The 26925-nt window shown below is 45.4% G+C and overlaps 1 protein-coding gene across 2 annotated transcripts; it reads left to right on the forward strand.

Annotated features, from left to right (window-relative positions):
• Positions 1-300: 300 nt before the first annotated feature.
• LOC128303623 (fructose-bisphosphate aldolase) lies at positions 301-15628 on the forward strand. 2 transcript variants are annotated; one of them, XM_053040643.1, is made up of 6 exons: positions 301-336; positions 2975-3143; positions 3221-3464; positions 5546-5736; positions 5807-6235; positions 15473-15628. In XM_053040643.1, exons 2-6 carry the CDS (start codon positions 3009-3011, stop codon positions 15563-15565), a joined length of 1092 nt encoding a protein of 363 aa, XP_052896603.1. In that variant the 5' UTR covers positions 301-336; positions 2975-3008; the 3' UTR covers positions 15566-15628. The 2 variants fall into 2 exon arrangements, with proteins under 2 accessions (XP_052896603.1, XP_052896594.1); XM_053040634.1 differs by lacking the exon at positions 15473-15628 and adding an exon at positions 8593-9768.
• Positions 15629-26925: the final 11297 nt, after the last annotated feature.

The following is a 26925-nucleotide window of genomic DNA, read 5'->3' on the forward strand; positions in this document are numbered from 1 at the left end:
AATCGTCATAAAATTAACTGAAGTTACGTGTATTCGGATGAGTTTTATTCGATTTTTCAACTTCTGCGCCTTGTTCAACAATTGCACTTGTAGAAAAATGCACAATGTAGCTTCAATTAAAGCTCCAAATCATCTAAATGCGATTTTATTGCGTACCTTCGTGGACACACTTGCTCTCAACTGTCAGACGAACGACACGACACGAGAGCGATGAGCGAACCCGTCGGGTTTATATTGTTTTTGACTTTGATATAAATATGTTGTGACCGAGAGAAATGTTATTTATACTTTGCGGAGCCCGATAAGTGTGCGTGTTTTCGTCAACGCCGGTTTCCAGTGAGTATTTTCTTCTTACTTTGCCCAGCTTTCATGTTGCATCAAGAAAGTGTCGCTTTATCTGCAAATAAGTGCGTCCCAAGGGCAGGATTTGTGTGCAATGTAAAAGTTTTACCGCGTGGGAAGTGCTTCAATTTAAGTGGCCTTTCGTTTGATGGGCAAATCCGGTCGATCTTCCGCGCGAGGAAGAAGAGTTAGTCCTCCAGCTCGTGGTGAATACGTGGAATGATGCAAAAGCGGGGTGGTTTGTGATAATGATGGTCGCCATGGTGATTTTGCAACAAAACCGCACGGGATGGGGCTTATAGACACTGTTCTAAAGACACGGGGTCCAAGTTTCATCATTCACTCGATGCGCCAACGAAGCGCCACTTGGGCGTTTATAAACGGTTGCACAACGATTCCGGTACGACATTGAAGTAACCTTCGCGGGGGCGAATTTTCACTGTGCGGATGCTCCCGAAAGATGATCCGGCTAGTGAAAGTGTCATTGCCCTCGCACCTTTGAAATGACCTTGAAGAAGGAGTTGGCTTCATGGGAAGATGGAGTCTCCACCACATTCTGCTGGCGTACCTAAGCCAACCGGACGCCATTCCACACCATTATCTGCCGCAAGACACCTGTTTAGCGTCTTGCAAAAGCGGAGAGGAAGTGCATTCGATTGAAAGTGGCTCCCTTTTTCGACCTTTGGCAGATATAATCACATGTTCCAATTTGTTGCAAGCTCCATTGCGCATGACAGTGGATGATTCTTTTTCGTTGCATTCGATTCGGCTTATCACGATGGAGAACCGGGAATGCTGCCCTGCTGTTGCTGTTGTTGTTGGTGGTGGTACACATGCCGCCAAACACTTGCACTTGCACTCGAACGTCGTCATCGGTCGGAATGCAATGGCACGTTGGACTCGATCGACACGATCGACTGTCTAAAATTAAGATCAAGCGCTACAACTACTTAGTAGTCGAAGAATCGTACCCGTAAGCAGGTGGACTTTTCCCTTGGCCCAAACAGAATGTGGGGCCCGTTTGTATCAATGGATTAACCCCCGCACTCGAACTTGATTTTGGTACGAAATTTTCGACAGTCACCTTTTGCCCCACAGAATTTCATTTTGAAGGTCAGCACCAAAGGCACACTCCTCGGCGAAGTCAAAACACACCACCACACCATCTTGCACGCGCAACTGCGCAGTCTGAGGCTCACTAGCCGTGTGGAGGATTTCGAGCTTTTGCTAAAGTGAAGTGATAAAGCAATCGAGTCGGAAGTAATAATCAAGCGCAAACGATGCGAAAATTGCCCCACGTTACTACATCTAACGGACGGTTGTTTGGGGTTACTTTATGGCGTCAGTTCTTCAAACCATCATCTTCGCATGCGGGTTGATAAGATCACTTTCATCCTTGGCACAAGTTCAAGGACGACTTTCGCTTTTCTTATGTTTACAATTGCTCGCGTTACGTAAGGCCGGGTTGTGCGATTGTGCGTGCAGGTCTTCTGATGTCCCCTTGATCGTCGCAAATACGTCAGCTGATTTCAGCCGGATACTCTCATCCGACACTCGGTTGTTTTCCCGTTGAACGCGTGAAGTGGGGGCATGATCAAAAATAGCTTTTTGATTAATCAAAAGGAACCCCAGTCGCTGGGTAGTTGTTTTGTTTTAACTTACTCTTGTCTCACTCGCCGATGAATGATTATACTCCTTATTTAATTCATAGCTAGTTGGTTGTTTGTAGCAATACTTGCAAACACGATTAGCTTGAGTCGTTTCTACGCCAATTTGCGTCTTGTTCCACCGAGCTCGGCCTTTCGTAAGTGCCCTTTGATCCTTGAAAAGCATTTTGACGTATTACAAATCAATGCACACTACGATGGCAAGAACAGCTCAAGTACAAACACATGTTCTCCTTCTCATAACGACCTCTCTGAGATGACCTTTACGTTTCCACAACCAAAAACGAGCGCGTTTATTAGTTAGTAGAAGCTGTAAATACGATTATCAGTTAACTAGTCTATAGTTGCGTGTCGTGAGCGCAATAGGAGGCTCGTCTAGGTATCAAGAGCCATGGAAAAGCTAATCTCGGTTCCAGAGAGTGTCCCATGTTGCCGTTGGCAACAAAACAAACGATCCTAAATTTTGATGGTCTATAGATGGGGACGGGCTTATCATGTTCTGGAGGGCACGTCAGTCGATAGGAAACGGGGACCAGTTATCAGGCGTTAGGATTCCGGGAGTGGGAAGAATATGACGAAAATGAAGTCAACAATGACGAAATTGTACTCATGTTAGGTGCAATAGGTATTAGTGATGCTAAAAAAAATCGGTTAGGATCATAACTAAAGGGCTCTAAAGGGCCGCTCGATCTTCCCATCACCGCCGCTAATGTGAACGCAATAAGCTTGTTGAGTTTGAGTATAGATGGCGCTTGTGAGGCGCAATTGGCGGTAGATGTCTTTGCTTAATAGACGCTAACGCCATCTATGTTGCTCGTGAGTTTTAATTCACCATGCTCTCTATAGAGAGCGCTTCTTCTCACTTGCCGGGTGTTGATATCTCACTCACGCATCGCGCAATTCTCACGCAATTTAAAATAAGACATCATGGTCCGAATTTCATCATTATGTTTCTCTAATTACAGCTCGATCAATACCAACAAACTTACCTCCAGCATCATGACTACCTACTTCAATTATCCACCAAAGGAAATTCAGGAGGAGCTGGCCAAGATTGCCAAGCAGATTGTTGCCCCCGGTAAGGGTATTTTGGCCGCCGACGAGTCCACGGCGACCTGTGGCAAGCGTTTCGCTGTAAGTAAACCAACCACCTGTGGTCTCCCGGAAGCGCGTTTAACGTTCCGTGCCTTCACTCTCTGCTCGCTTTGTAGGATATCGGCGTTGAGAACAACGAAGACAACCGTCGCCAGTACCGCCAGCTGCTGTTCACCGCTGACGAGCGCCTGCAGGAACACATCTCCGGTGTGATCCTGTTCCACGAAACCCTCTACCAGAAGGGCGACAATGGCACTCCGTTGGCGGCGCTGCTGAAAAGCAAGGGCATCCTGGCCGGTATCAAGGTCGACAAGGGTGTCGTCGATCTGATGGGCTCGGAAGGCGAATGCACTACTCAGGGTAAGCATCCCAGCGGCGTACGTGTGCAATGTAGGCTAATCAGTATCAGTGCGTTACAAAAAAAAAGTGCTTTTCGTTCGGGATGTCGTCAGACTGTGACTGTAAGATGGCACACCCCAAAGGGATCTGCACAGAGTGTGAGAAGCGGTTAATTAAAGCTTCTCCTTTTTGCGTTGTGCATGTGCCGGATAAAGTGTTACTCACGCCGATGATGATACTCACGAACAATCGATGAACCGCTTATCCGTAGGGAGCGAATGAGGTGGATAGGTGCGAGTAAAACGTGCGCCTGTAGTGTGTAGTTGTATTTAATTAAGATGAATGGGCGGCAGTTTGTCGTGGTGTGGCGCTAGGAAGGAAGTTGTTTGCCGTTTGACCAACCGTCCGGATACCACCGCACGAGCCCAAGCGTTTGTTGTATGCTGGGGCTTGCGGTGGGGGAAAGCAAAACATCCGCTAAGTGAGTAAATAAGAGGACATCCGCCCACTGCCGTTATGCGCTAGTTTTCCACTTGACGGAAAACGTGTGGGTGCCTTTAATAAACGGGAGGGCCCGTGCAGCGTGGAAGGATTTTCCAACTCTTACTCCGTGTCAGTTCTTGTTTTTCCCGGTTCGCTTAGCGATTGCAGCCAGAGATGGATGGTGGGAAGAATGGGAATGGAAGTGTGTGTGCGCTAGATCAACATTGCAACGATGAAGGCACATCCTTACCCTAGCGGAAAAGAAAATCGTCCTTATTTAGGTCAGGGTATTGGTGCACGGAGCCGCACTGGACCGTTGGACAAATCAAACCAAGAAATAGAAGAAGTGGGTTAATTAAAGGGCATTTCTTGTGCAATTTGCTGCGTTGTGGAAAATTGCGTCTCAAGCGTGAGTGCAGAAATGGATGGATGATTGAGCAAAACATTTTCTGTGAAGAAAGTGCACCGTGCAAATGGTGTCACAGGGTAGTAATAGAAAGCTAGGTGGTTGAGTTTTGCTTAGTAGTGGAAACATTTCTACAATTCCATCTTCCACTGTGTGCAGCAAGAAACGGGTCTGAAGTCCAGTTTTGTGCAGCTTATGACATGAAATCCTATTTCCTAGATCCACTCAGCACTGTGGTTTTATTTTCATGCAAGAATTCATTCCACTGCACAGTGGAAGAATTAGCGAAAGGATAATGTGCAATGTGTGGAGCAGACAGTGTTCAGAAGTGTTTGGGCCAAATTTCAATTAAGGAAGCAAGATCTGCTGTACTGACGGCTGTGTGCTGCGTCTTAAACTTATTTTATTGTGCTTCTTTCGTTGAAGCGAACCTCCCATCCTTGGTAACACAAGTGGGTTTATAGCTGCAGCAATGCAATGCTTCCCTGTACAAACAATTAATCCCGCCACCAGCCAGGAATCTGGGTCAATGCAACACTTATGGTACTTCCTTCTGGGAATGGGTGAGACTTTTATTACAGTAAAATCTTCTGCACTGTAGTGTACCACCAGCTCCGGCTCTGCTGCTACCGTAATGGGATTTTTCATTCCATTTCCATTGGCTTGTATTGTGTTGGGTCGAAAGCAGACAGCAGGAAGCCGTCGTTTACTTGCGAGAAATCAAACAGAACCGACAGCTTGATGGGAATGGAAAGCGTGCGTCGCATCGCGTCGGATATGTATCTTTATTTCCCTGAACTTGAGCATCGCTTTTCTTACAGCTGGTGCTCATCGCTCATCGTAGCTCACACTCGGGTCCGTCGTGCAAATCGCTATACTTTTCTCGACAATCTAAAACCAGTTGGTTGTCAACATGAATCATCGTGCTGCTGGCGAGCTGTTGTTTGCAAATGCTGCTGAAGTATGAGAGACAGTGGAAGCTAAATCCCACTTCTGAAACTCGGAAAGCAATAGTAAATCGGATTACAGTGAGCGGAGTAGATCGAAATTAAATTGCTTTTTACAACACTGTTCGGAGTGGTGTGTTCTTCTACTGGATTGATGTCTTTCGGATTATGCCACTCACTAGAAGTCTTCTCTAAAGCAAATTGAATTATGCCATCTTTCTGTGTGCTGTTTTGGGACTAAACTTTGCGTTCTCTTTCATTGCCAGGTCTGGACGATCTCGCTGCTCGTTGCGCGCAGTACAAGAAGGATGGTTGCGACTTCGCCAAGTGGCGTTGTGTGCTGAAGATCGGCAAGAACATCCCGAGCTACCAGGCCATCTTGGAGAACGCCAACGTGCTGGCCCGCTACGCTTCCATCTGCCAGTCGCAGCGTATCGTCCCAATTGTTGAGCCAGAGGTAAGCACGCCACTCTTCAGCGTTGTTTCGATATCGATAGCTAACTCTTGCTTCCATTCCATTACAACAGATCCTCCCCGACGGTGACCACGATCTGGAGCGTTGCCAGAAGGTCACGGAGACGGTGTTGGCTGCTGTGTACAAGGCACTGAACGACCATCACGTCTACCTGGAGGGTACGCTCCTGAAGCCGAACATGGTTACCGCTGGCCAGAGCTGCGCGAAGAAGCCATCGGCCCAGGAAATTGCCCTCGCCACCGTGACGGCTCTGCGCCGTACCGTGCCGGCCGCCGTGCCCGGAGTCACCTTCCTGTCCGGTGGTCAGTCCGAGGAGGAAGCTTCCGTGAACCTGAGCGCCATCAACCAGGTGCCGCTGCTGAGACCGTGGGCCCTGACCTTCTCGTACGGTCGTGCTCTGCAGGCTTCGGTGCTCCGTGCCTGGGGTGGTAAGAAGGAGAACCTCAAGGCCGCTCAGGAGGAGCTCATCAAGCGTGCAAAGGTAAGTTTGCTTCCATGATATTTTAAACGGTGAAGGTGGGCTTTTGACGGATGAAATCCTTTCTACTGGTAATGGGTAACTTGGGTGTTGTATGTTATGTCTTTTGTCCAAGCGCATTTTTTCATTTATCCGCATCGTACAACCCATAAAAAGGATAGCAGATTATGGAAATATGTCCAATCGATTCGACCGACCGTGTGGATAATGTTAGGAACGAAGTGAATTAATTACTTATTGCTCGGATGAGTACCGATTCTGGCCCTTCTCCAACGTTCCTAGCGTGTAGCAGGATGGGTATCGCAATCAATCAAATGGATGTTTGCATCATCCAACTTGTTTATTTGTGTGGACGTTCATAGTACGCCCTTTATCCTCTCCCCATCCCCATTCACCCGATCACGTGAATCGATAGGATCGCTTTCCCTGTCAATCGATGATATATTTTTGTAACAAACACACCGGTAAAGCGATGCCATTTCGCTTTTCCCCTCTCTACACGCTCATCATTTATTTACGACACGCCTTTGGTTGGTTAGATGCGGTTGATGTCATACGACGCCCCGCCGCCTGGCATGTCTGGGAATTGCAGACGCCACTATCGATTTCCTTTCTACCCAAGGTTCGCATGATGGCGCATCGTGTGTCCTACGGTGAGGCGCGAAACGCCATGAATATAGGTAACACAAAAAAGTGAAACGTCCCTTCTCCTTCGTTTGAATCGCAGTGCTTAGGTGCGTTCCGGCAGAGGAAACTGCAGCGGGAGTTGGGAGTGAGGGACCAACCCCAGAATTGTCATAATTTATCCGTCATTATATTTATCCGCCCGCTCATTCTTTTCGGAATCCGCCATCCACCGGGGGGAAAATTGTTGCAGTTTTGTGCAACTTGTTTGCTTGCCCTCGCATTCACGCGCATGCAGTGAAAACGAGTCGCATAAATAATAGTTTAATTTCCCCCTTCTTCTTTTCATACGGCAGTATCGTTTGACGCGACGTCTGACTCTGCGGTTGGCATCTAACCCTTGCGTATGGGAAAGATTCTTGGACGGAATCTCGTTCACCGCACGTAGGCGAACGCGAATTAATCGTCCAGTCGGAGATTGTGTGCTAGACGACGCGATACTTTCTCAATATTTTTTAATAGTTCCACTTATTTCATGTTGATGTGTCCCACCAAATTGCCCATAATGAGCAGGACCGGTTGGCGTCGGATGGCTGCCAACCGGATCCTATGTGGAAGGTACTGCACATACGCACGCCCTCGTAAACTATTCGGGAGTGACCTCATCTGCACGCTAAGTTATGCACCTGTACCAAGCGTACCTTGAACACGCTTCCTATGCCCACGGGAGAATACCGGACTGCTACCGTTGGTGTGCTTTGTGCTGAAGTTGTCCAGTTGCCCTTGAACCCGGCGAATGGCGCATATCTCTTTCGGTACCAACCGGTACCTTCTTTTGGTGGTCAAGTTCAACAGCCCTTTCCGAAAAGTCAGTGTCATTCACCGACCCCAGCGGGATCGTTGATGGGGTTGCCAAAGAAAGCTAGGACAACTTTCAATCTGTCCCACCAAATTCAAATCCTTCCGTGGTTGTCCGAACCGCTGCTCGGTGCTGGGAGGGGGTGACATAATATGCGGACCCCGGGTTGATGTCATGCTCGCCGCCAAGTTCAATGGCATAAAACGTGTGCGGTGGCTGATCTTAATAGTGCCGTCACACCGAATTGTGCCATTGTGGTTGGCGGTCATTGTTCGGGTCTCATGTTACCGCGCTCCGTATGTGGAATGGGGTGCAACCGCTCATCGTTTAGATGCCGCTCAGCTGCTCGTCATCCTACGGCACCCACGAAACGTCCTTCCTAATACGAGCGGACTGACCTTCGGCGGTGGATAGCAGCAACGCAACGAACGTCGGTCGAACGGTCGCTCTTGAGCGCTTGCCATCGCCAATTAGTTGGCCTAGTTGATCGGCTTACGAATGTAGATTGTAGTAAAGTTGTCAGTGGAGGCGTTTGATGTGGTTTGATTTATCTTGCTTGCGAGAGTTCACCACTGCGAGGTAGAGAAGTAGAGCAACAATAGTCATTCCGACAGCTGTCCAGTCGATCCAAAGGAAGTAAAGAGAACGGTTTCACATTAAATGTACAAATTCCTTTGCACACTTCGTATGTCTGCATGCGTTTTCTATTTGTGTGATGTGTGTCTTGTCCCATACTAATACGTGTTCCCGCGTAGATCACTAACATTGGCTGTACTAACTGCTTACCTACCCTACACTACAAAACTCACGCAAAATATGTTATACACCGCAATTGAACAAAATCAAAACAACAAACAATTCGCAACATTATTCGCAGGCAAACGGATTGGCTGCACAGGCAAAGTATGTCCCCGGTTCGATTCCCTCGTACGCCGCTAACGCTAGCTTGTTCGTGAAGTCGCACGCCTACTAGTAACCACCTGCCCAGCCATTCTCTGGTTCTTCGTGCTCGTCCAGACACGCACACACATCCAGTGGATGATAAACCGATAGTGTCCCAACTGTAAAGGAGAACCGAATGGTACCGGCGGAACGATGTGAAGGACGGAAAGCGGATAAACACAAACGGATAAGCTAGTGGAATGAACGACGACGTAGTAGATGGAGAGAGAACGAGGGACTCAATAGCATGAACCGTGCAGGACACATTTTGTCGTCTCATTTTTAAGCGTTGGATCATGCTCCGGAACCGCAGGATCCACTCGAACAACGTTGCGACTTACACAACTATCGGCAAACCGATACACACCTAAATTACCACGCTCACACACAGAGACACAGAGTTGTTGAATGTCGTTCTTTTGTTTTTAAATAATGTTTTATAACACACACCGTCTTAAATGTTAGATTTGATTACGATTCTCGCTTGTTATTTTTATAAACAAACAATGTTTTTTTAATGTTCTCACAAAGTGTTGAATGTTTCTTTTTTTTGTAAACTTCCCCGACCCTGTTCGATAGTATATAACCCGTACCACAATATTGTTCCTAATCTCTGGCGTCTATATATTAAACCATCAGTATGTGCAATGTTTTTAATCGGAAGCACACACACCGCTGCTGTCCTGTGGTGGCTTAGGATTAAACGGATCAATTGTAGCAGAAAAAAATGACACCCAAACAATTGATCCGAAACCCTAACGCTGTGCAGTTTGGCCGGGTGTGTGTGCTCAGTACTCAGGAAAAGACAGCCTCCCTTTCTGTGGGGGGCCCAACATGCTGTGCGTAAGCCTGTGACGAAAACGAAAAGATGTATAAATTGATCAAATACGGTAATTAACAAAACCCGGCACGAATAAAATCGATCCAAACGGGAGAATGCGCACAGCAGGTAGTCTGAGACCGCAGGAGTCAACCCGCAACATAAGTCAGCAAAGGAGGGAGCGCGTGTAGCCATTGGAAAGTAAAAGTGTATATGAAAAATAAATTCGTTTGCTGAATGCCTTTCAAAAAAAAACATTGCACGTTCGATCGCTACGGCGAGGCATGTATTTTTTCCCCTTTTCTTATTTCTATTTGCTTTTATGTGTTTCTTTCTCCGCTTTTATTTAGTTTTGTAAGTTTTGTTTGTAAGAAGTTAGTTGTTTCATCGTAATCTTGATGATGTGCTGTGATCTTGATACCTTATGTGCTTATTTTAAAATAATAATCGCAAAGGTACTGATTTGAACTGCAGCTTCCTCAAGCATGAACTTGTGATTTTCTTTTAGAATCTCAACTGATCAAACAATATGATATCTCTGTTTAGTGACTTGGAAAATGCAATTACTCAAGATATCAATTAGAGCATGAACAGAACACAAGAACAAACATAAACAGAATGAAGAGAAATTGCTAATAACTCATCTGCAATATTGATATTTCTCATTTGAGTAACATAAACAGTTCAAATCAGTCGCTTAATGCAATAATTATAAGAACAAATGAAAGAAATGTTGATGAAATCGAATTATGATTTATGAAACAACTAAAATCTACACACACCATTACCAAGCCCGAAGCTAGCAGTGTAAATAATATCTCAAATATTGCTCGATTGAATATTTATTATTGTAGTCAGTTTAAGCTTAAGCCGCCACCCGTTCCAAACGTTTAATTGCCGTCTTGCATCGATTTGCACCGAATTCCATTATGCATGACATTAGTGGCCGGCATGATGCAGGCAGGGAGCAAGAAAATGAAAGTGCTTCTACCACCACCTCACCAGCTCACCTTATATTGTTATAAACTGGCAACCTGTCAGCCGATGATACACAGAGTAGTGTGTACAATGGCTTTCTAATTGTGCGCTAGAGACATGTTTACATTTCACCGTTGCCGTTGAAGTAGAGAGGGAAGAAGGGAAGAATAAAACATTCACCAGCGTCCCCCCTAGTAAGGAACGCCTTCTTAATGTGATTGTGGACTATTGGTCGGCCAAAATCGCGACAGTTAGCCTGGTGGGGCAATTAATTTACACCGTCGTTCCTCGTTGTGTGGCCAGCGCGGTTAGTACACGCACTCACCTCTCTAATAGACGATCCCCGGACAAGCCTGAGCGATGGTGGCAATCAAAAGTGTTTCCAAACGACGATAATGCAATGGTGGCTGCGTCTACGCAAATGACGAATGATGATCGTGATGATGATAAACGATAACGGAACCATAGAAGTACGGCCTAAGCGTCCTTCACTACCGGCCGCAAGTGTGTTTGCGAAGGAAAGCCAACGACAAAGTGTGTTGACTCGAACAACAAGCCTTCCGCCTCAGCTGTTGTTTTTCCGAGAAGGCTGTTAGCGACTTGTTTCGAAATAATTCGGAACTCCAGCTGTACAACCACCCTCCGGGGATCCGAAGGAGGTTTTTCTTTCCAAATGATATTAGCAAAACCCTTGCCCGACTGTTGTTCCTTCCATCCCAATGTGGTGCTTAGCAGAGGAAGTTTTGTGTAACCCACAACCAAAGTCCGCCCAACCATCCATCTCCCATTAATCATCGCCGTTTTTAGGGGCAACGGTGGGTTGTGTCTGCCGTTTTGCTGTACTAGCGAGGGCGACAGTCCACCACCCCAAACATCCCCTCAAACGGTACACAGGAAGAAAGCTAACTTACCCGAAAACCCCGAACCAGAACTAATTAAACCACATCGTTTATTCCGACGTTTCGTGATACAGGACCAACCGTGTAGCTGCTCCATTACATCGGCAAACGCTGTTTGGCATCGAGCCGTCTGCCGCAATAACGGGGGAGACTCTCGGTACTAAATATTATATTTATTTCAAAAATGCATGATGTACGGACGTGTACAAGTTCAAGGTCGCCAGTAGATCGTTAGCAATCTCTTTGCACCGCGACGACGCGTGGAATGTGAAAGTTTACATTAATTAATGCGAAAGGTGTGTGACACCCCTGGCAACAAGGATGCTCATTGTAATGTGGTTTGTTGAGTGCTAGAGTACGGGATAAGTTTTAGAAGGTCATTAGTTTTCCCGAAAGAGGTTTCGATTGCATTGGTTTGCTGCCGCCATCGTGTTCCGTATGTTCTTGTGTATGTGTTTTATTAGCTGTAATTAAGCAATTAAATCGAATCGATCAATCGATCAATGGCTAACCGATACCCGAGGTTGAGCTGATTCCGAAAATAAGTTCCCCGAACTCAGACGCTGCTTGTACTGGGCGAATTCGCATTTGGGAGGATTAATTTATTCTCTTTTTGGAATTGAACCAGTATCGATCAATGCCACATGTGGTTTTCCTTTTTTTTTTTGGTGGTTCGGAATATCTGCTAGTAGCCCTCACTATGGACCACCGGAAGCGGTTGTCAAGACAACACTGGAAAAAGGGTTTCTACTGAAGATTTAAAAGTTACTCTTCTTGAACCATTGCGACAGAATAACGAATTACCGCAAGATCGTTATTGCAAGACGATCAACTGATCAAACAACGAACGAATGCGAATCTTGCCAATGTAAGAGTGGCGTTCCCGTACTGTACGGTTTTAAGTGTCTGTTTTTGTTGATTAAAACCTCAGACGAATGCGTCTCAGTACAGGAAGCACACAGCATGTCAAGTTGGCGCCATTCGCTTTCAAGGTTTTCTGTGATTTGTGCGACACAGGCGACAGTCAGCCTTTATTTGTAGGTATTGTTTGGAACCTCCCGTTCCAGGCGATAGTAATAGGACTTTACATGTGTCTAATTTGTAAATTCCCGCCACCGAAAATCGATCGATAGTAAATCATTCCTCCCGGGACGCGTCCGCATCGGGCATGTTCGCCTGTACATTAATTGACATGCGCCCGATCGCATCGCGAAGCTGTTAGCATTCCCCCGTATTGAGGATATAATTGAATGCAAATTGAACATTGATTCTTCCAGTTGGTTTCCAAGCTACCCGATTCCAATAATGGGTGTAATCGAACAGAACCGAGTTGCGTTGTGGGGACTGGATGAAAGTGATTCTTTATTTGGACACTGTGCGGGGAACTAGATCATAGCACAACGAGACACCCGTACCTTCGCTGTGCACGCAGCGGTCTCCGGTGGGACTTCCGGTCTTTCGAGCGCGTGGTACACGAGACAGTAAACAGTGTTGCTCGTTCGAGCGTCGCCAATCGGTGGTGCGGTACGATCTTGATCCAGAACTGTACTCCACCCATTGTGGATGTCATTTGAATATTCATTAACCCCCATCATTCCCCATCATTAGTCCCGGACAGCTTGTGTGTCGTCCGATAGTTAGGTCCGGGTAAGGTGTCTCGCCGGGGATGGGTCAAGTAGCTGTCAGACCGAGAAGGGGACAAGGTCAAGGTTTGCAAGGGGAAGCAGGACAAACCGGTACGATGAAATGAATTAAGACAGGAATTAATTTAGCCACCCGTGTGTAAAAGTGGAGATAAATCTTCTTTATCCCTCGCCCGGGGTTTGCGAGTGTCGTCGCCGAACCCAGGAAGTGGGAAGTTATAACAAAAGAGCTGGGAAAATGTGTTAAAATTCCATCCCATCATCGTTGGAGCAAACGTACTCGTTGCCCACCGAAAAGGAGGTGGTGAACGAGTGCGGTCCTGTTAAGTTCTGCTTCGAGCTCTTGCACCCGCTTATCAGCAACAATGGAAATTGAGCACGCTTGGGTTTGCACACAAATTGTGTCTGTTCAGTGAACATTGTAGATAAAGATGCTCATTTTAACGCAATTAAACTCATCCAGAGTGGGTTGGGGGGAAAGAAACGGTCCATATTAGATTGGTCTCGCGCGTGAAATATTTATTAGATTGCTAGCAGAACAACAACGAACGCCACCATCGTCCAGGTGACTGATATGTTGGGGCGTGAATGAGTTTACGCTGCCGCTGCTGCAAAAGAGCTATGCAAATGAAGCGCACAATTCAATCATCTCACCTCCATTCGCGTCACAGTAGCCTTAGCGGTGCCAAATTCGGTTGTACCGCCAGCTAAAATCTGCTTACACGGAACGGTCAGGCCGTGTGTCGTTCATTCGCTTCCCCCGGTGCTGTCTCGTTGGCCGGATGTCGGACTGACTAAACATGATAAACATATCAAATTTCGTGACAGATTTATCACCTTGGTTGTTGGTGGCGTTTTCTACTGTTTGCATGTAATATCGCTGATAGGATTAGGTCGCCTTATCGGGGACGCTCGATGACTAAATGACGACTGCAAGCACTTCCGATCGGTGGTGTGACCAATGTGTGACCTTGTGCGTGCCTTTTTGGAGTGCGATGTTCATCTCGAACGAAGCTTCAGTGTAGTCAACGGAATGGAATTTGAACATTTCATTCCCACTTGTGTCCATTACAGATAACTCCCAATCAGTTTGGGTCGTCTTACAAATGTCCTCCATTTTCTTGCTGGCCACCATCATACTACAACCGGAAGTATATTAAGGGCGCTAAAAATGAATATTTTACTGCCAGCATTGCTGGTGAGACCCTCGGTGACGAAATGGTTCTACCAACACACGGGGGCTGCATAATGGCACAGCGAAACCTTGCCCACCGTACCGGGAGCAATGCAGGCCAAGGTAGCTCGGTAATGGCTCAGCCACCTCCGGACCAACTGCAGGGCAACCAATTGCATAACGGACACAGTGGCCGGAATCAAACACCCGGGAGACTGGTTGGGCGAACCAGTCCGTGTGGTGTGAATCAGAAGAGTTCTCGAGCACACCAAATCGGGCACGAACAGGTGGGCATCGACTGTATGAGACCCCCGTCCTCTGTTAGCTCTCGATTAGTATAAGTGGCCAGTAACATTGCATCGCAGCAAACAAACATCGTGTTGATCGTATCGTTTGACACCCTTCCAGGGGCAGGGTGAAATGGCGCATCATTCCGTGTTTTCATGTCCCGAAAAACCGAAGATCCCATCGGGAAGAGATATCACTCGACAGATCATAAATTCTTCCGATCGATTATGGCACGACCACTAACCACAGCGCAGCGAGAACAATGATGTATTTAGCACGTGCTTCTAGTGCAATTAACAGTTCATTAGCATCATTCACGATGTTGCACGCTTCGCTCTCGTGTGTGCCGCGGTGTGTCTGCGATGGGACCATCAGCCGTGGAGCTCAGCTGTGTTTATTCAGCTACGGCGAGGCAGAGGGAGGTGAGCAATGTTTGGACTTTCCGTGAATGAAAGATCACGTTTTGTCCGGAGAATTCGCTAGACGGCGGAGTCGCGATCCGCGAGATGCACATTTATGGAAAGTGGATACCGTGACGACGTGATGTAATGATTTGTTTATACGAGGGTAGTTGACAAATTTGACACTTTAACGCGAATTAGAGTAGAGTGGAGCAACCGTAGGAACTCCGTTAGTTGTAGGAGTATCTTTTGTAGACTTGATCAGATTTTGCACTGGATTTCCTCACTTGAAGGTATGCAATTCATATATATTGTTTGAATAGTAGGTCGTCTGGCAATGTTGAGGCCGATGACCAGGATTCCCGAGAAGTTGTATTGACTAGAGTCAAATATCATGTAAATTGATTCATATTCTTCAAAAGGAAAAAATGGTTTAATGATCATCTTTTTGGGAACTCTGATCTATCTTCAGATATCGAATTAGACTTCTAATATTTACAGATCAGGAGTTATAAATCGTTAAGATTCTTAATTCTCAGGCGACTAAAATTACTAGAATCCAACAGAAAATTGTTGACTAACAAACTCTCTTTCTTTCATTTTTGCTTCCAGGCCAACAGCGATGCCGCCCTCGGCAAGTACGGCGGTGGTGTCCAGGGTGCCGCCGGTGCTGGCAGCCTGTTCGTCGCCAACCACGCTTATTAAGGCGTTTCGTTTGCATCTACATGAACTTGCATCCTACTAGCGCACCTCCCCCCCCCCCCCCCCCCCCCCAATCCACTCCCGTTTCATCATCACACAGAAGCCATCATGTCAGTACCGCAGCCGTAGATCGTCCATTTCGACACCCCACCCTTATAGGGCATTGGACCGAGATGTGATGACCTGCTCAGCATAACTGATTGGTGGTACCGGCGTGAGGCGCCACGCGTACTGTGTGAGTGTATTTCCCTGTATTCCCTGCTCCCTTATCTGTCTATTTCACAGCTTCATTGTGTTTTTATTTCTCAATTAAGAACTGAACTGTGTAGCGAACACAACGCGCACGAGTATCGTACGTTGTAGGATAAAGTTTTAACACACAAAATACAAAACAATAGCGCAATGGTTCCACACTGTTTGCTGTCAAGCAATAGTCCATCGAATTTAGTGTGTTTGAGTGGAAGAATGGCGAGTTGTGGCGCGTTGCGTAAGGTGCTCGATAAGGGTACGAAAGCAAAGATGGCGGCTTGAAGTGATTGACTTTAAAAATCATTCAACAAGCACTACTAACGCCTGCGTAAACCTTTCCTCCCTTTATCGTATCCCATTCGCGTGCGGGCTAAGCTCGCTTTCTTCCCGTAGGCAATGCTTAGTCAAACAAGTGAAGAAGAAAATACCCAACAAAACAAAAAAGAAAACAACTCACAATCGCCTTTGTTGCTGTGTTTTGTTTTTCCTTATTTATAATCGCTAGTTTAGAGACAAAAAAGGAAAGCCTGGATTTGTTATATGATGCCGGAAATGGTATAATAATGCATGTGACATAAGTACGCAAAAACAATACACTAACTAGCAATTGTACCATGCTACGGACAAATTAAACGTATCTTATAATGTTACAAATAAAAATTAATAAAACTACTATTGTTTTCCCAAGCCTTTCCATTTGCATATCCGAAAGTACGAGATGATAGAAAATGTCAGCCTCAGAATTATTATGCTCCTGCTGGATAATGAACAGGAAAATTGGTTCTACCAACAGGGAGTATGGCGTCTTACTAATTAATATAAAATGCATCACGAGTAATCCTACCCGCGCCCAACTTGATCGAGGATGTGTGGAGAAAATTAAATATTAATTCTCCCCATCTGGACCATCAGCTCCAATTTAAATTTCTCTTGTTATTTTAATTTTACACGTTGCAGCAGTAATCAACGCGGGAAAATCATCCGCGTGAAAATTTGCAATTGCAGTGCGCAATATAACTTCCAAAACGAAGGCCGCGAGCGAAATCAATCGCTGATTTATTACACCAATTCCTGGAAAAGTTGAACAAGATCGTTGCCCTCGCTCCCTCAGAACCAAGCGGCATGGAATGGAATGGTTGTATCCCTCTCACACAAGACATCAACACGTGCGTTTTCCTTTGCCATTATTATTCCACCAGCGATCAATCAACGCACATCGCGATGTTTTACCTTTCAACTTTCACCTGGCCACACGGCGCAAATATCAACCGTCACCGAATGTGGCCAAACAAATAGTGCGTCGACCTGCCGACATCATCGCTAATCGTGCAGCATAAAACACGTCTGGTGACCTTTTGGGTAAAATGCGTAATTTCATCTCCTGCCTTGCTCACCGGTACGGAACAAAAAGGTGCCAACCGACCGATAAGCACCTGGTGAATGTTTATTTCACGTACAATGGTTTATTTTCCGTCCCATCACGAACATGCCTTTGGTGGGTCTAGTGTCTTGTGCTAGAATGGTGTAATGCTGCGGAAAGGTGGAAGAAAATTAATTATTGACAATTTATTGTAACGATCATCGCACAGCCGCTCATACAACGACGACAAATTGTGAGTGAAGAACCCTGTTGTGCGAACCCCTGCAAACGAGTGATGAAAGCCTTTCTCGAAGCGTGGCTCGACGTATGCGAATCTTATGTTTATTTGTAGATAAACTTACTTTAGAATAAAGCGCATAAAGAAAGTCACAGGTAAAAACACTCCCCAAACATTTATCAATCATTGTAAAAGTTTCGATTGCTCGCTTACCGCGCGGCGGAGTTGTACTGCAATTATAAAACAATTGCATTCCGCAATTGGTCCTCGCAAACTCATTTCCAAGACAAATGGAAGGTCGTTACGATGGTTAAATTATTAATCCAACGAACCCAACGTTTTCCCGGCATCGGTTTCAAGGGAAGGTCCTCATTCCTTACTCTCCCGTGCTCTTGCCCTGTTTAAAATCCATCAATCCCTTCCCGCATACGGTTGACCGTCGAACGAAGGAACTGCACGCCAAGGTGTAGTGTGTGTGTGCGCCTCCATCAAAGTCGACCTTCGGCCGGAACGACACACCGGGGAAATTCGCTGCCCTTCGGACATGACAAAGTTCGCATTTGAATGATGGATGAGGTTGAGTCTGCTTGTAGAGAGAGAGCGAGAAAGACAAAGCGAGACGAAGAAGCAGAATCCAGCTTGAGGAAGTGAAGCAATAGAACTGAAAAATGTTTATTTTAATAGAAAGGAACGGAAAAAAGTGCTTCATCCGAGAGCGAAAACTTTAGTTTGAAAAGTTTCTGCAAGGATGTACTTTTCTTCTTGTCCCTTTATTTGCTAGAAAAGTTACACTGTAATGACACATTTTACTGAGCATTGTCCGCGCAACTTCAAAGCAATGTTCTTCTAACAAACGATTACGGTGGGGGAATTATTAACCTTAAACCGTGATTTAGTACTCGTACAACTATTACACCATGGCAACGCGGAAAATGTCTCAATACTTATTAAATGTAATGAAAATGGACTAGTTAAATCACCTATTCAACAAATATAACGCTTAAAAACAACAATCTGCTTTGCAAATTGCATACTTTTAGGCGTTTTTTGTTCACAAAACATCCATGAGGCAATATAACCAACGTCAAAACCGTCTAAAATAATTTAATGTACATTGAGATATTATTTAATATCAATTTACTACTTTTAATAGCACTCCCAAAGGAAATACTGTAAATAGAGTACAATAAATCATCCCAAGTAACAGGAATGCAAAACATAAAATACGTATCCAAAACCGGAATGGAAACAACATTCAAGTCCCGACCGTACCGCATACCGTGCGAATGCCTGATGGGTTCGTCCTCGTACACCATCTTCAAAGGCGTTCTGGCATGTCACATTGAACTCCCAGGAAGCTCACAACACACTCCCGCAGGTATTCCATTCCATCACATTCAACACCGGTTTGTTCAACGACCTGTTTTCGTGGCGGCCGTTCGTTCGGCCATTGCTTCCAATATCTAGGAATACTATTTACGGTTCCTTCCTTTTTTTACCTTTGGAAGCCATCGTGATCATAAAGTGCCCCCGGGTGTTGGGGGGTTTGAAGGCTCAGCAAAATGCAAAATAACGCAAGGACGTATGGATGTGTTGGGTATGGGTAATGGATCGATTTGAAATTGAAACTATTTTTACTCCCGCAGGAATGTGTGTGTGTGTGTGCATTCACACTAACACACACCCACACACATTCGGCCCGGTTTACATGACCCTGTTTGCAATCAACGCAGAACGACGAGAGCGAATCATAGTTATCTAATTTGAAAATTTGCTATTCCTGCACACCGGCAATCACCGGGACATACAGGCACACACCGTCCCCGCATTTGCATGCCGTTCGGATCGAAAGCACTCGCACCCGATGATGGGAAACTGTACTTCACTCCTTGCGTACGATTCGGTATAAGCCGGATAGTGTTGGGTAGGTTGCGCTTGGTGTAAATATTATTTGCCATTTGCCATGTGCCACGGTGCAATGCAACACATCGTTGGAATGGAGAATGCCGGGTGGTTTGTGGGCATGAGCAGCAAGGAAAAAATAAATGCAATCACTTCGTGGCTTTGGATTGCGCTGGTCAAGATTTACGTTGGTCTCGTCAACGGCTAGAAGCCGTCTGCCACGGTGGTGATAGTGTAAGTTATCTGATTATGGATGCGAATTGCATTTGTTCAGTGAGGATGGCTGTTTTCTCCTCCTGTTTAGTGGTGGCTGGTGATAGTTCGTTGATATGATGTACTTATGATAATTTTAGAGAAATTTCTTTTTTAAGGAATTAAACAGCATTGTAAAATGAGCAAGAGTTAACAGACACTCTCTGATAACGTCAAAGTTGAGCATTTTATATCCAAGTCAAACAAATATCAGAAGTTGATAGTAAGAATATCTTCACAACTCAGAGACCCTGTCATCATGTAGGCCAAAGCCTTTTGTTGCTAGCTCACCCAGGACTCATTCATTCCAACGTTGTTCATCGCTTGTTTACAAGATATCAACCTTGATCTCAGTTCATCCTATATTGCCCTCTATCTTCTTCTTGGAAAAGACTCTATCCTCTTTAATGGCACTATAACCTCAAGAGTTCTCGGTCAACCAATTCAGGCTTTTTTTGCACTTTAGTTTCTAATAGTTGCGAAGAGATAGTAAAGACTGTGGATGTAAACCGATTTAGATATCTATTTACGAATCTCAATTTGCGAGAGTGTGTTGACATTAATGACAGGTGACGTACTGGTCCTGTCACGTTGACAGTTACCTCTTGGATACAAAATAGAATTAAGTAGGTCGTGTTCTAACCATCAATCTAGTGGGTCGTTGGTTTGGTTTGGTTCTAATTTCACTCTGCCAACAGACTGTAACAACCCTCTGTTCTTTGGTTTACGTCTGCACAAGTTCCTGATTATTTTTTATGTTTCCTACTGTCAGCTTTACGTTCCTTAGTACCCCTTCCTTAGTATAGAATAATATCTTTAGGATTTTCTTCTCATTACTCTAGTGAGATACAATTGATCACGAAACACGATAGGAATTTGATATTTCAATTTTTTTTCACATACTCTCCATCTCCGCATAAGAATGTGCAACAAACGGTTCATTTCAGTGTAATCCATTACATTACACAAAGAAAACGAATCATAAAAAAGCATCCCGCTAGCTGCAGTTCACTGCAGACAGTCAATCTATGGACGAAAAAAGCCATTTTCCACACACGATTCATATGCTTCGCAACGCAACAAATGATTGCGCAACCAACGAACGACCAGTACCGGTTCGTTTTCATGTTCGTGAAAAGGTCAGACCCGGCTCGTGAAGGATTCCCTTCTGCAGCTTCGCCGATGAAGCAACGCGCGCGTTATGTTAATGCCAACCACCAACCACCATCAGCATGTTCCTTTTTTCGGCCCGCCCGAGTATCGTACGGCGATTCTCGGTGGTTTGCGTAACGAAGTAAAAAGGACCGCCGCGAATAAGTCGCGTCCAAAGAGGGCACCATTACGTTGATAATGTGGTGAAGCTCATCCGGGGGATGGTGGATGGTGAAGATAGATGGCAATAAGCAGCATAACGAATCAGTAACATTATGTGAATTAAAATGAAAAAAGGGAGACCGTTTCTAGCTGCTGCCCGCATACATCTGCCGGTCAGTGGAGTGGAACCACTTGAAGGGAACGTTAAATTCTATTACGCGTGAAAATTCCATCACAATGTTTCCATTCCGAAACAAGCGCGATTCGCTTGATTAGTGAGCGTTTTGGTTGAATTTCAACTATGGCTTAAGCCCCACCGTCCATTCAAGGCAGGATGTGATTCGATCTTGTACGTCATTAATATTCCACTGAAGCGGTTATTTTCATTCATATGCCACTGACCTGATCCGGGCACCATGGTGCATTGGAATTCGCACCGTAAAATGGGGGAAGATTTTTCAAACCCTCTGGTCTTTTCGGTAATTTTGAGCCATTTGTTTGTCGCACGAGCTGAACATTCCCCACTGGGAGAGAAACCTTCAGGATGATGATTCCAGGAAATTCTGCTTCTCAGAACAGAAGGAGATTCGACCAAAGTGTTCCCGAAAAATCCAATCACACCATACACCCGGGGTGTGGATAAGCGGCGGGTGGTCATCGGTCAGGTCATCAAAGCCTCGATTGTCCATTTGCCATTTCTACGCTCGGGTGGGACAATCTTTATTGTCAAATCATGAGATTGATCGCGTCAGCAATATCCCTCCGAATCGTACGTCCATCAGACAAAAAGGGTTCGATTTTGATATCGAAACATCAAAATTGATCCTTTCCGGTTGTCGGTGGTAAGATAAAAACATCCCCAACAGTAAGCTACAAACAAACACTAACGAGAGAGAGAGAGATGCCCTCCCAGAACAGCAGCTGCTTACGAATATTGAAGTGGAAACAAATTGACGTTTGCTTCTCACATTCCTTTTGATGTTGAACGTATGGTGGCATGACAGCTATGGGCACCCTGGCCGAAAAGGGGGGACTACTTGTAATTGCGTTACCCATTTGTAACATGACACCGATTTTATCACCCCGCTAGGGTGACGAGTGTGCCCGCGTTATGTTCGTTTGATGCTCCCGAAAAGGACCGACCGGTTTGAACGGTGTCCCGCCCTGAAGGAAGGGCCAGATGGCGCGTGTGGGCCGGTTCGCTGCTAATAAAGCTACATCATGAACTTATACATTATACATTTCGATTTCGTTTTCACTTCACTGCCGAGGGGTTGTCGTACGCTGGTGATAAATTGTAACACAAAACTCGGGCACCAGTAGTAAAGGCATTTGAGTGTTTGTGTAAGCACCGTTTTAAAGCAATTTCACTAAAGGTTAAAGTAATCGGTGTAGATCATTACGCGCATGGAATGAAAAGTTTTGCGCTCGATATGGAGCCTTGTTTCATTCTCTCCAGCCGGTAGAACTCGGAAAAGTTAATACGAAACTGCTCGTAAAACTTAGCGCAAACCGTTTACTGAGTAATCACACTCCAAACAAGCCCCGTTTCGTTTGGTGCATTTCACTCCACTGTGAACAGCTGCACTTTTCGCTGTGAACTTTCTATCCCCAGCTCTTTCGCCCCATTTCGCTCCTTCAACGCCTTGCTGATGGAGGCGCCTGGTGGATGGTAAAACATTTTCTACTGAAACGGGAACTGAACAATCCGTGTGCAGCAGGTTCTGTACGATGCACTTCTGTACGTATGTATGTAAATCTCACATACCGATGTCAATGGTCTCGCCCTGGTAGTTGAATGTTCGGTAAATGTTGTACCAGCATAGTGGATTTTTATGAATTTTCAAGGAGGCGCCTGGTGGTTTGTAGATTGTGGTTTAAAAAAGTTACAGTTTCACGCTTCGCTTGGTTTCGAGAAATGGGGAATGTGAATCACTGTCAGCTGGTCTCGATCTGTTCCTTATAGTGTGCCTTATTATATGTCTTTGACCAAGGATACTTGCTGAGAATGTGCGGACAATAAGGCAATACCCTGTAAGTGAGTTCATTGATACATGTCAGCCATCTTGACACGAAACTATCGCTTTAAACTGATTAATGCAAAAGGCAAACATTAATTTCGTTTAATATCTCTTGTGTTTAATTTATTGGAAGCAATGCCACGGAACAAGATATATTTCATTTTGTGATAGGTTTCGTAATGGATCCTGTCACACCAGCAACAGGTTGATTGGATTGTTATCGGGATCTTGACTAATGAGATAATTCACTGTCAGTGTGCCTTGATTACACTAGTCAGACACGGCATCTAAGTGATGTCGGTCATCTCCAAACCCCATGACTCCCATAGCAAGACAAATTTCCTTCACGGGTGCCTTATGGAATGTCTTATGTTCGTGTCAAGATTTCGTGTCGTAACGGGATTTAGAACCGTCGACACCGTGAACCATGTCAACCCAGAAAGCCCCCCTCCTCCTCCCCCCTCGCTCCGATGTCAACGACAAACGAGGGTTTAAATGTAGATCACGAACTAAAAACCACCTACTAAAACCGTTTTGTAAGGAACAACAGCAGCAGCAACAGCAGCAACTCGAACTACGCAAACTAGCTTTGCTGATCCCGAAAAGTGAGATAAACTTTCTCCCAACAGTCAAGGAAATGACCTGTTTACGGAGCGACCGGCATCGAAGCGTCCTGGGGGATGAATTGCGTGCAGACAACAAATGCGGGCAACAATGGGACCGTGGGAATGGGACGAGTAATTAGATTGTACTCAATAGCTTTATCTGCGTTGGGGTAGGTCGCTGTTTGTCGGGGTTTCCTTCAAACCGCACCGGCAGTGAAATGCAGCTGACAACGATAGTGGGGAGCCTGCGTGGGTCGTGACGAGCGAAGCAATTAAATGGATCCATTGGAAACAGAACAGCGATGGGGGGAAGATTTATGTCATTCCCGAGGATGTCTTGCGAAAATCTTGAAGATGTAATAAACGGGCAAAGTGGATGGGAGAGCGTTTATTATGAATTTCAAAGTTACGCAACAAACCATTGTTGCTGGACATTATTATTTAATACATTCTTTTCATAGCAGGAACTGTTGTTGACTCCATTTTGAATAAACATTCGGAGAGAAAAAAAAACACCGATCCACAAATATCATAAAACCTACTCATCATAAGACAATGTTTCGGAATGTTGGCTGGGGCGTCCTAAATCAAGATCCACCTACGATTTACCTGTCGGTGGCATTATTTTTAGTCCATAGTACGCTTCACCTAGCGCATATGAATCAGTGCTAAAATTGGACACAGGCAACGAATGAAAACAAAACGCCACCCGAGCAAGCAAGTTTGATAATAGTTGTTGCAGACTTACGACTTTTGATGAATGGGATCCACAAACTACAAGAGACAGTTCATTTAGTAAAGAAAAGTCCTCCGCTTTTCAACTAAGAGATTAGAGCTGTAAGCTTAAAGCGAATGTAATACAAACCGTTCCATTCAAAAACTAGCGAGGAAATTGTCTCCCAAAAGAAGATTATTGGAAATCATCTTGGCCGCACCAATGTAAGAGTACAGCACATGTGCCAAAAACCCAACTCCCCCATGGCGTGGGCGAACATGTTATCCGGCACGACGTTCAAATGGCACTCGGTCGCTGCTATTTCGCAGCCGGAAGGTGAAACATTCACATCATCCGAGTGCGCGCAACGTAACGGGAGAACTCGAGAACGTGGATTAAGTTTCGACAGATCTCGCAAAAATGTGTCAGCCAGGGCGTGTCGCTGCTACTTGCGACATTCCATTACGTTATCCATTAACCCCGGGCTAATGGTGTGATTAGTGCGATAAGGGGATGCTGCACAAAATTGATCCGCCATTACTCAACGGAATGAAATCGAGTGGAAAATTCTACGCATCGAAGGCAAACGTTTGGGAGAGAAATAAAATACCGGGTAGCCTTAAAATAGCGCCAACAGTGCTGCTATTTTCCGCTTGCGAAAGACATCCGGAGCAGCATGGTAATGGAAAAGGAAAATGGAGCAAATGGAGTTCAACTTTCCATGCCCATATCGTGGCAAAATCGCAGTGCGTTTATTTACATCTCATTTACGAAGATGTTTCGTTTCGCTTTTGTTCCGCAAATAGTGCACAATGAGGCGGCACTGTTACGAACCAGATGATTGAAAAATAATATTGTTGCACTTGCAGCTTACATGCAGGCGCATTTCCCAACGCCCATACAGTGGACTTCGTTCCGATGGGCGTAAAATAGGGTAAATTATAAAGTATTTCATAATATTAGGCAGACTACATCATGTTTTGACAGCTGCGTAAAATAAAAGCATAAAAGTATTATTTTATTGTAAATTCATTATGATCCTAGGTCTCACAAATATGACCTACTTGGCGTCGAAAATTATGATTTTGCCAGCCACAGTCCGTTGACATACCTTTTTTGCTATCGACCGCTCGTTATCAAAAGCATCGTTTGCATCGCGAACTGAATATGGAAACTTTGCTCGCCCAAAATGAGGTTGAAGTCATAAACAGTCCTGAGAACGTCGTCACGTCCGAATCCAAAAACGACTGACTGTGACATCTCCCTCTTCACCGTTTGCAGACGGTTCCAGTGCATGGCAAGGGAAAGAAACAGCATCCATATCTAACGATATTGATTCACATAATATCCAATTTGTTATGCCGTTTGCCGACATAATAATGTCGCAGCGTCGTAACGCACACGCTATAAAACCCGCCCGAGAGAGGAAGCAACATCCGATACATCCGGAGAAGGAGGGCACTATTTTGTAATACCGCACCGGTTCGGAACAAAAACCGGTTTCCCGAATGCGCTTGAGGACGCAGTTTGAATGTCAACTGCATACCACCGTACAGACGAGATTTGATCAGATTTTGATCGAAGCAGCTGCGCCTGCTGCGAGCCGCATAATGAGGGAGGGGAACTTCTTCTTGGGGATGCTCTACCTGTCAGTAGGCCATGTTTCCGGGTGGTGGTGAATTTAGCGATTGCGCTTAGTCTTTACTTACCCTAAAACAGCATCAATGTCTTCTATCAACCACGTGCTTAGAAATCGTCCAAATCTAACTCTCCCATCTTCCGAACGAACCAACCGCGCGGCTGTCAAACTCCAGGGCCATCAACAACCGGTTGTCTACGCGCGCCACAAAAACCAAAACCTCACATTCCGCACACACATTACATAATGCTCTCCACCGCAACTGCAACCGAAATACCTACCAAACTTGTTATGGGGGCATGGCTTTGTCAGTGAGGCTCGCGAAAGATGGGGAAAGAAAAGTTTAATACACACCTCAACCACGCTTTTCCACACTCTTATCGAGAGAAGCCACAAATTATCAATCACACAGATTGATTACCGGCTCCGTTGTCGGGGTGTCTAGGGAAAAATCCGGAAGCAGATACAAAATGAGGCTTTAGCCGATTTGCGTAACGTTGCGTTAATCAATTGGTGGGGCATAAGGGGGATGTTTGTGTTTCTTCCATCCGACGAGATGGAACACAGAGATGTTCCATCAAACACAATGTTTCGATTTTGTTTTGTTTCACAGTTTGAGATAGTTCGGTGCGTTGTAGTTGCGCAGAATCCGGTCGATGCCAGTCTGCTGGTGCGTTGTGTTTTTGTCTTATTTTATAACCGGCGACTGCTTTTGGTGGAAAACTCCCAAAGTCCCCAAGTCAGAACTCAGTCGCCGGCTAGTATTTTGCCTCATGGAACTGGAACATTTTTCGAAAAAATAAGACATCTTTGTAACTGTATTGATTTGGGGGGAATATTTATAATTTGCTGACAACGTAAAGCGCACTTGTAGGACCCTTCCTGCGAGGAACTTCATGAGGCATCTTCCCCGTGGAAATGGAAAGTCACTCTCGTCTCGATGAAAGGTAAACAGACAAACAGTGTGTCAGAACACCTCGTAAAGTTACACCCTAGCGAAAGATTGTCCTTCCCTCAGCCAGGGCAAGGTCAGCAAGAATGTCAACCTTTAAGGGACCAAAACCCTCA

This window comes from Anopheles moucheti, chromosome 2 (genome assembly GCF_943734755.1).
Source record: "Anopheles moucheti chromosome 2, idAnoMoucSN_F20_07, whole genome shotgun sequence".
Lineage (NCBI taxonomy): Eukaryota > Metazoa > Arthropoda > Insecta > Diptera > Culicidae > Anopheles > Anopheles moucheti.

What these genes read in the sequence shown, in the direction of transcription:
- LOC128303623 (XM_053040634.1), top strand. Translation starts at nt 3,009, where the DNA reads ATGACTACCTACTTCAATTATCCACCAAAGGAAATTCAGGAGGAGCTG. An exon ending in AGGCGAATGCACTACTCAGG is followed by an intron (nt 3,465 to 5,545) that starts GTAAGCATCCCA and finishes TTTCATTGCCAG; the next exon opens with GTCTGGACGATCTCGCTGCT. An exon ending in TCCCAATTGTTGAGCCAGAG is followed by an intron (nt 5,737 to 5,806) that starts GTAAGCACGCCA and finishes CCATTACAACAG; the next exon opens with ATCCTCCCCGACGGTGACCA.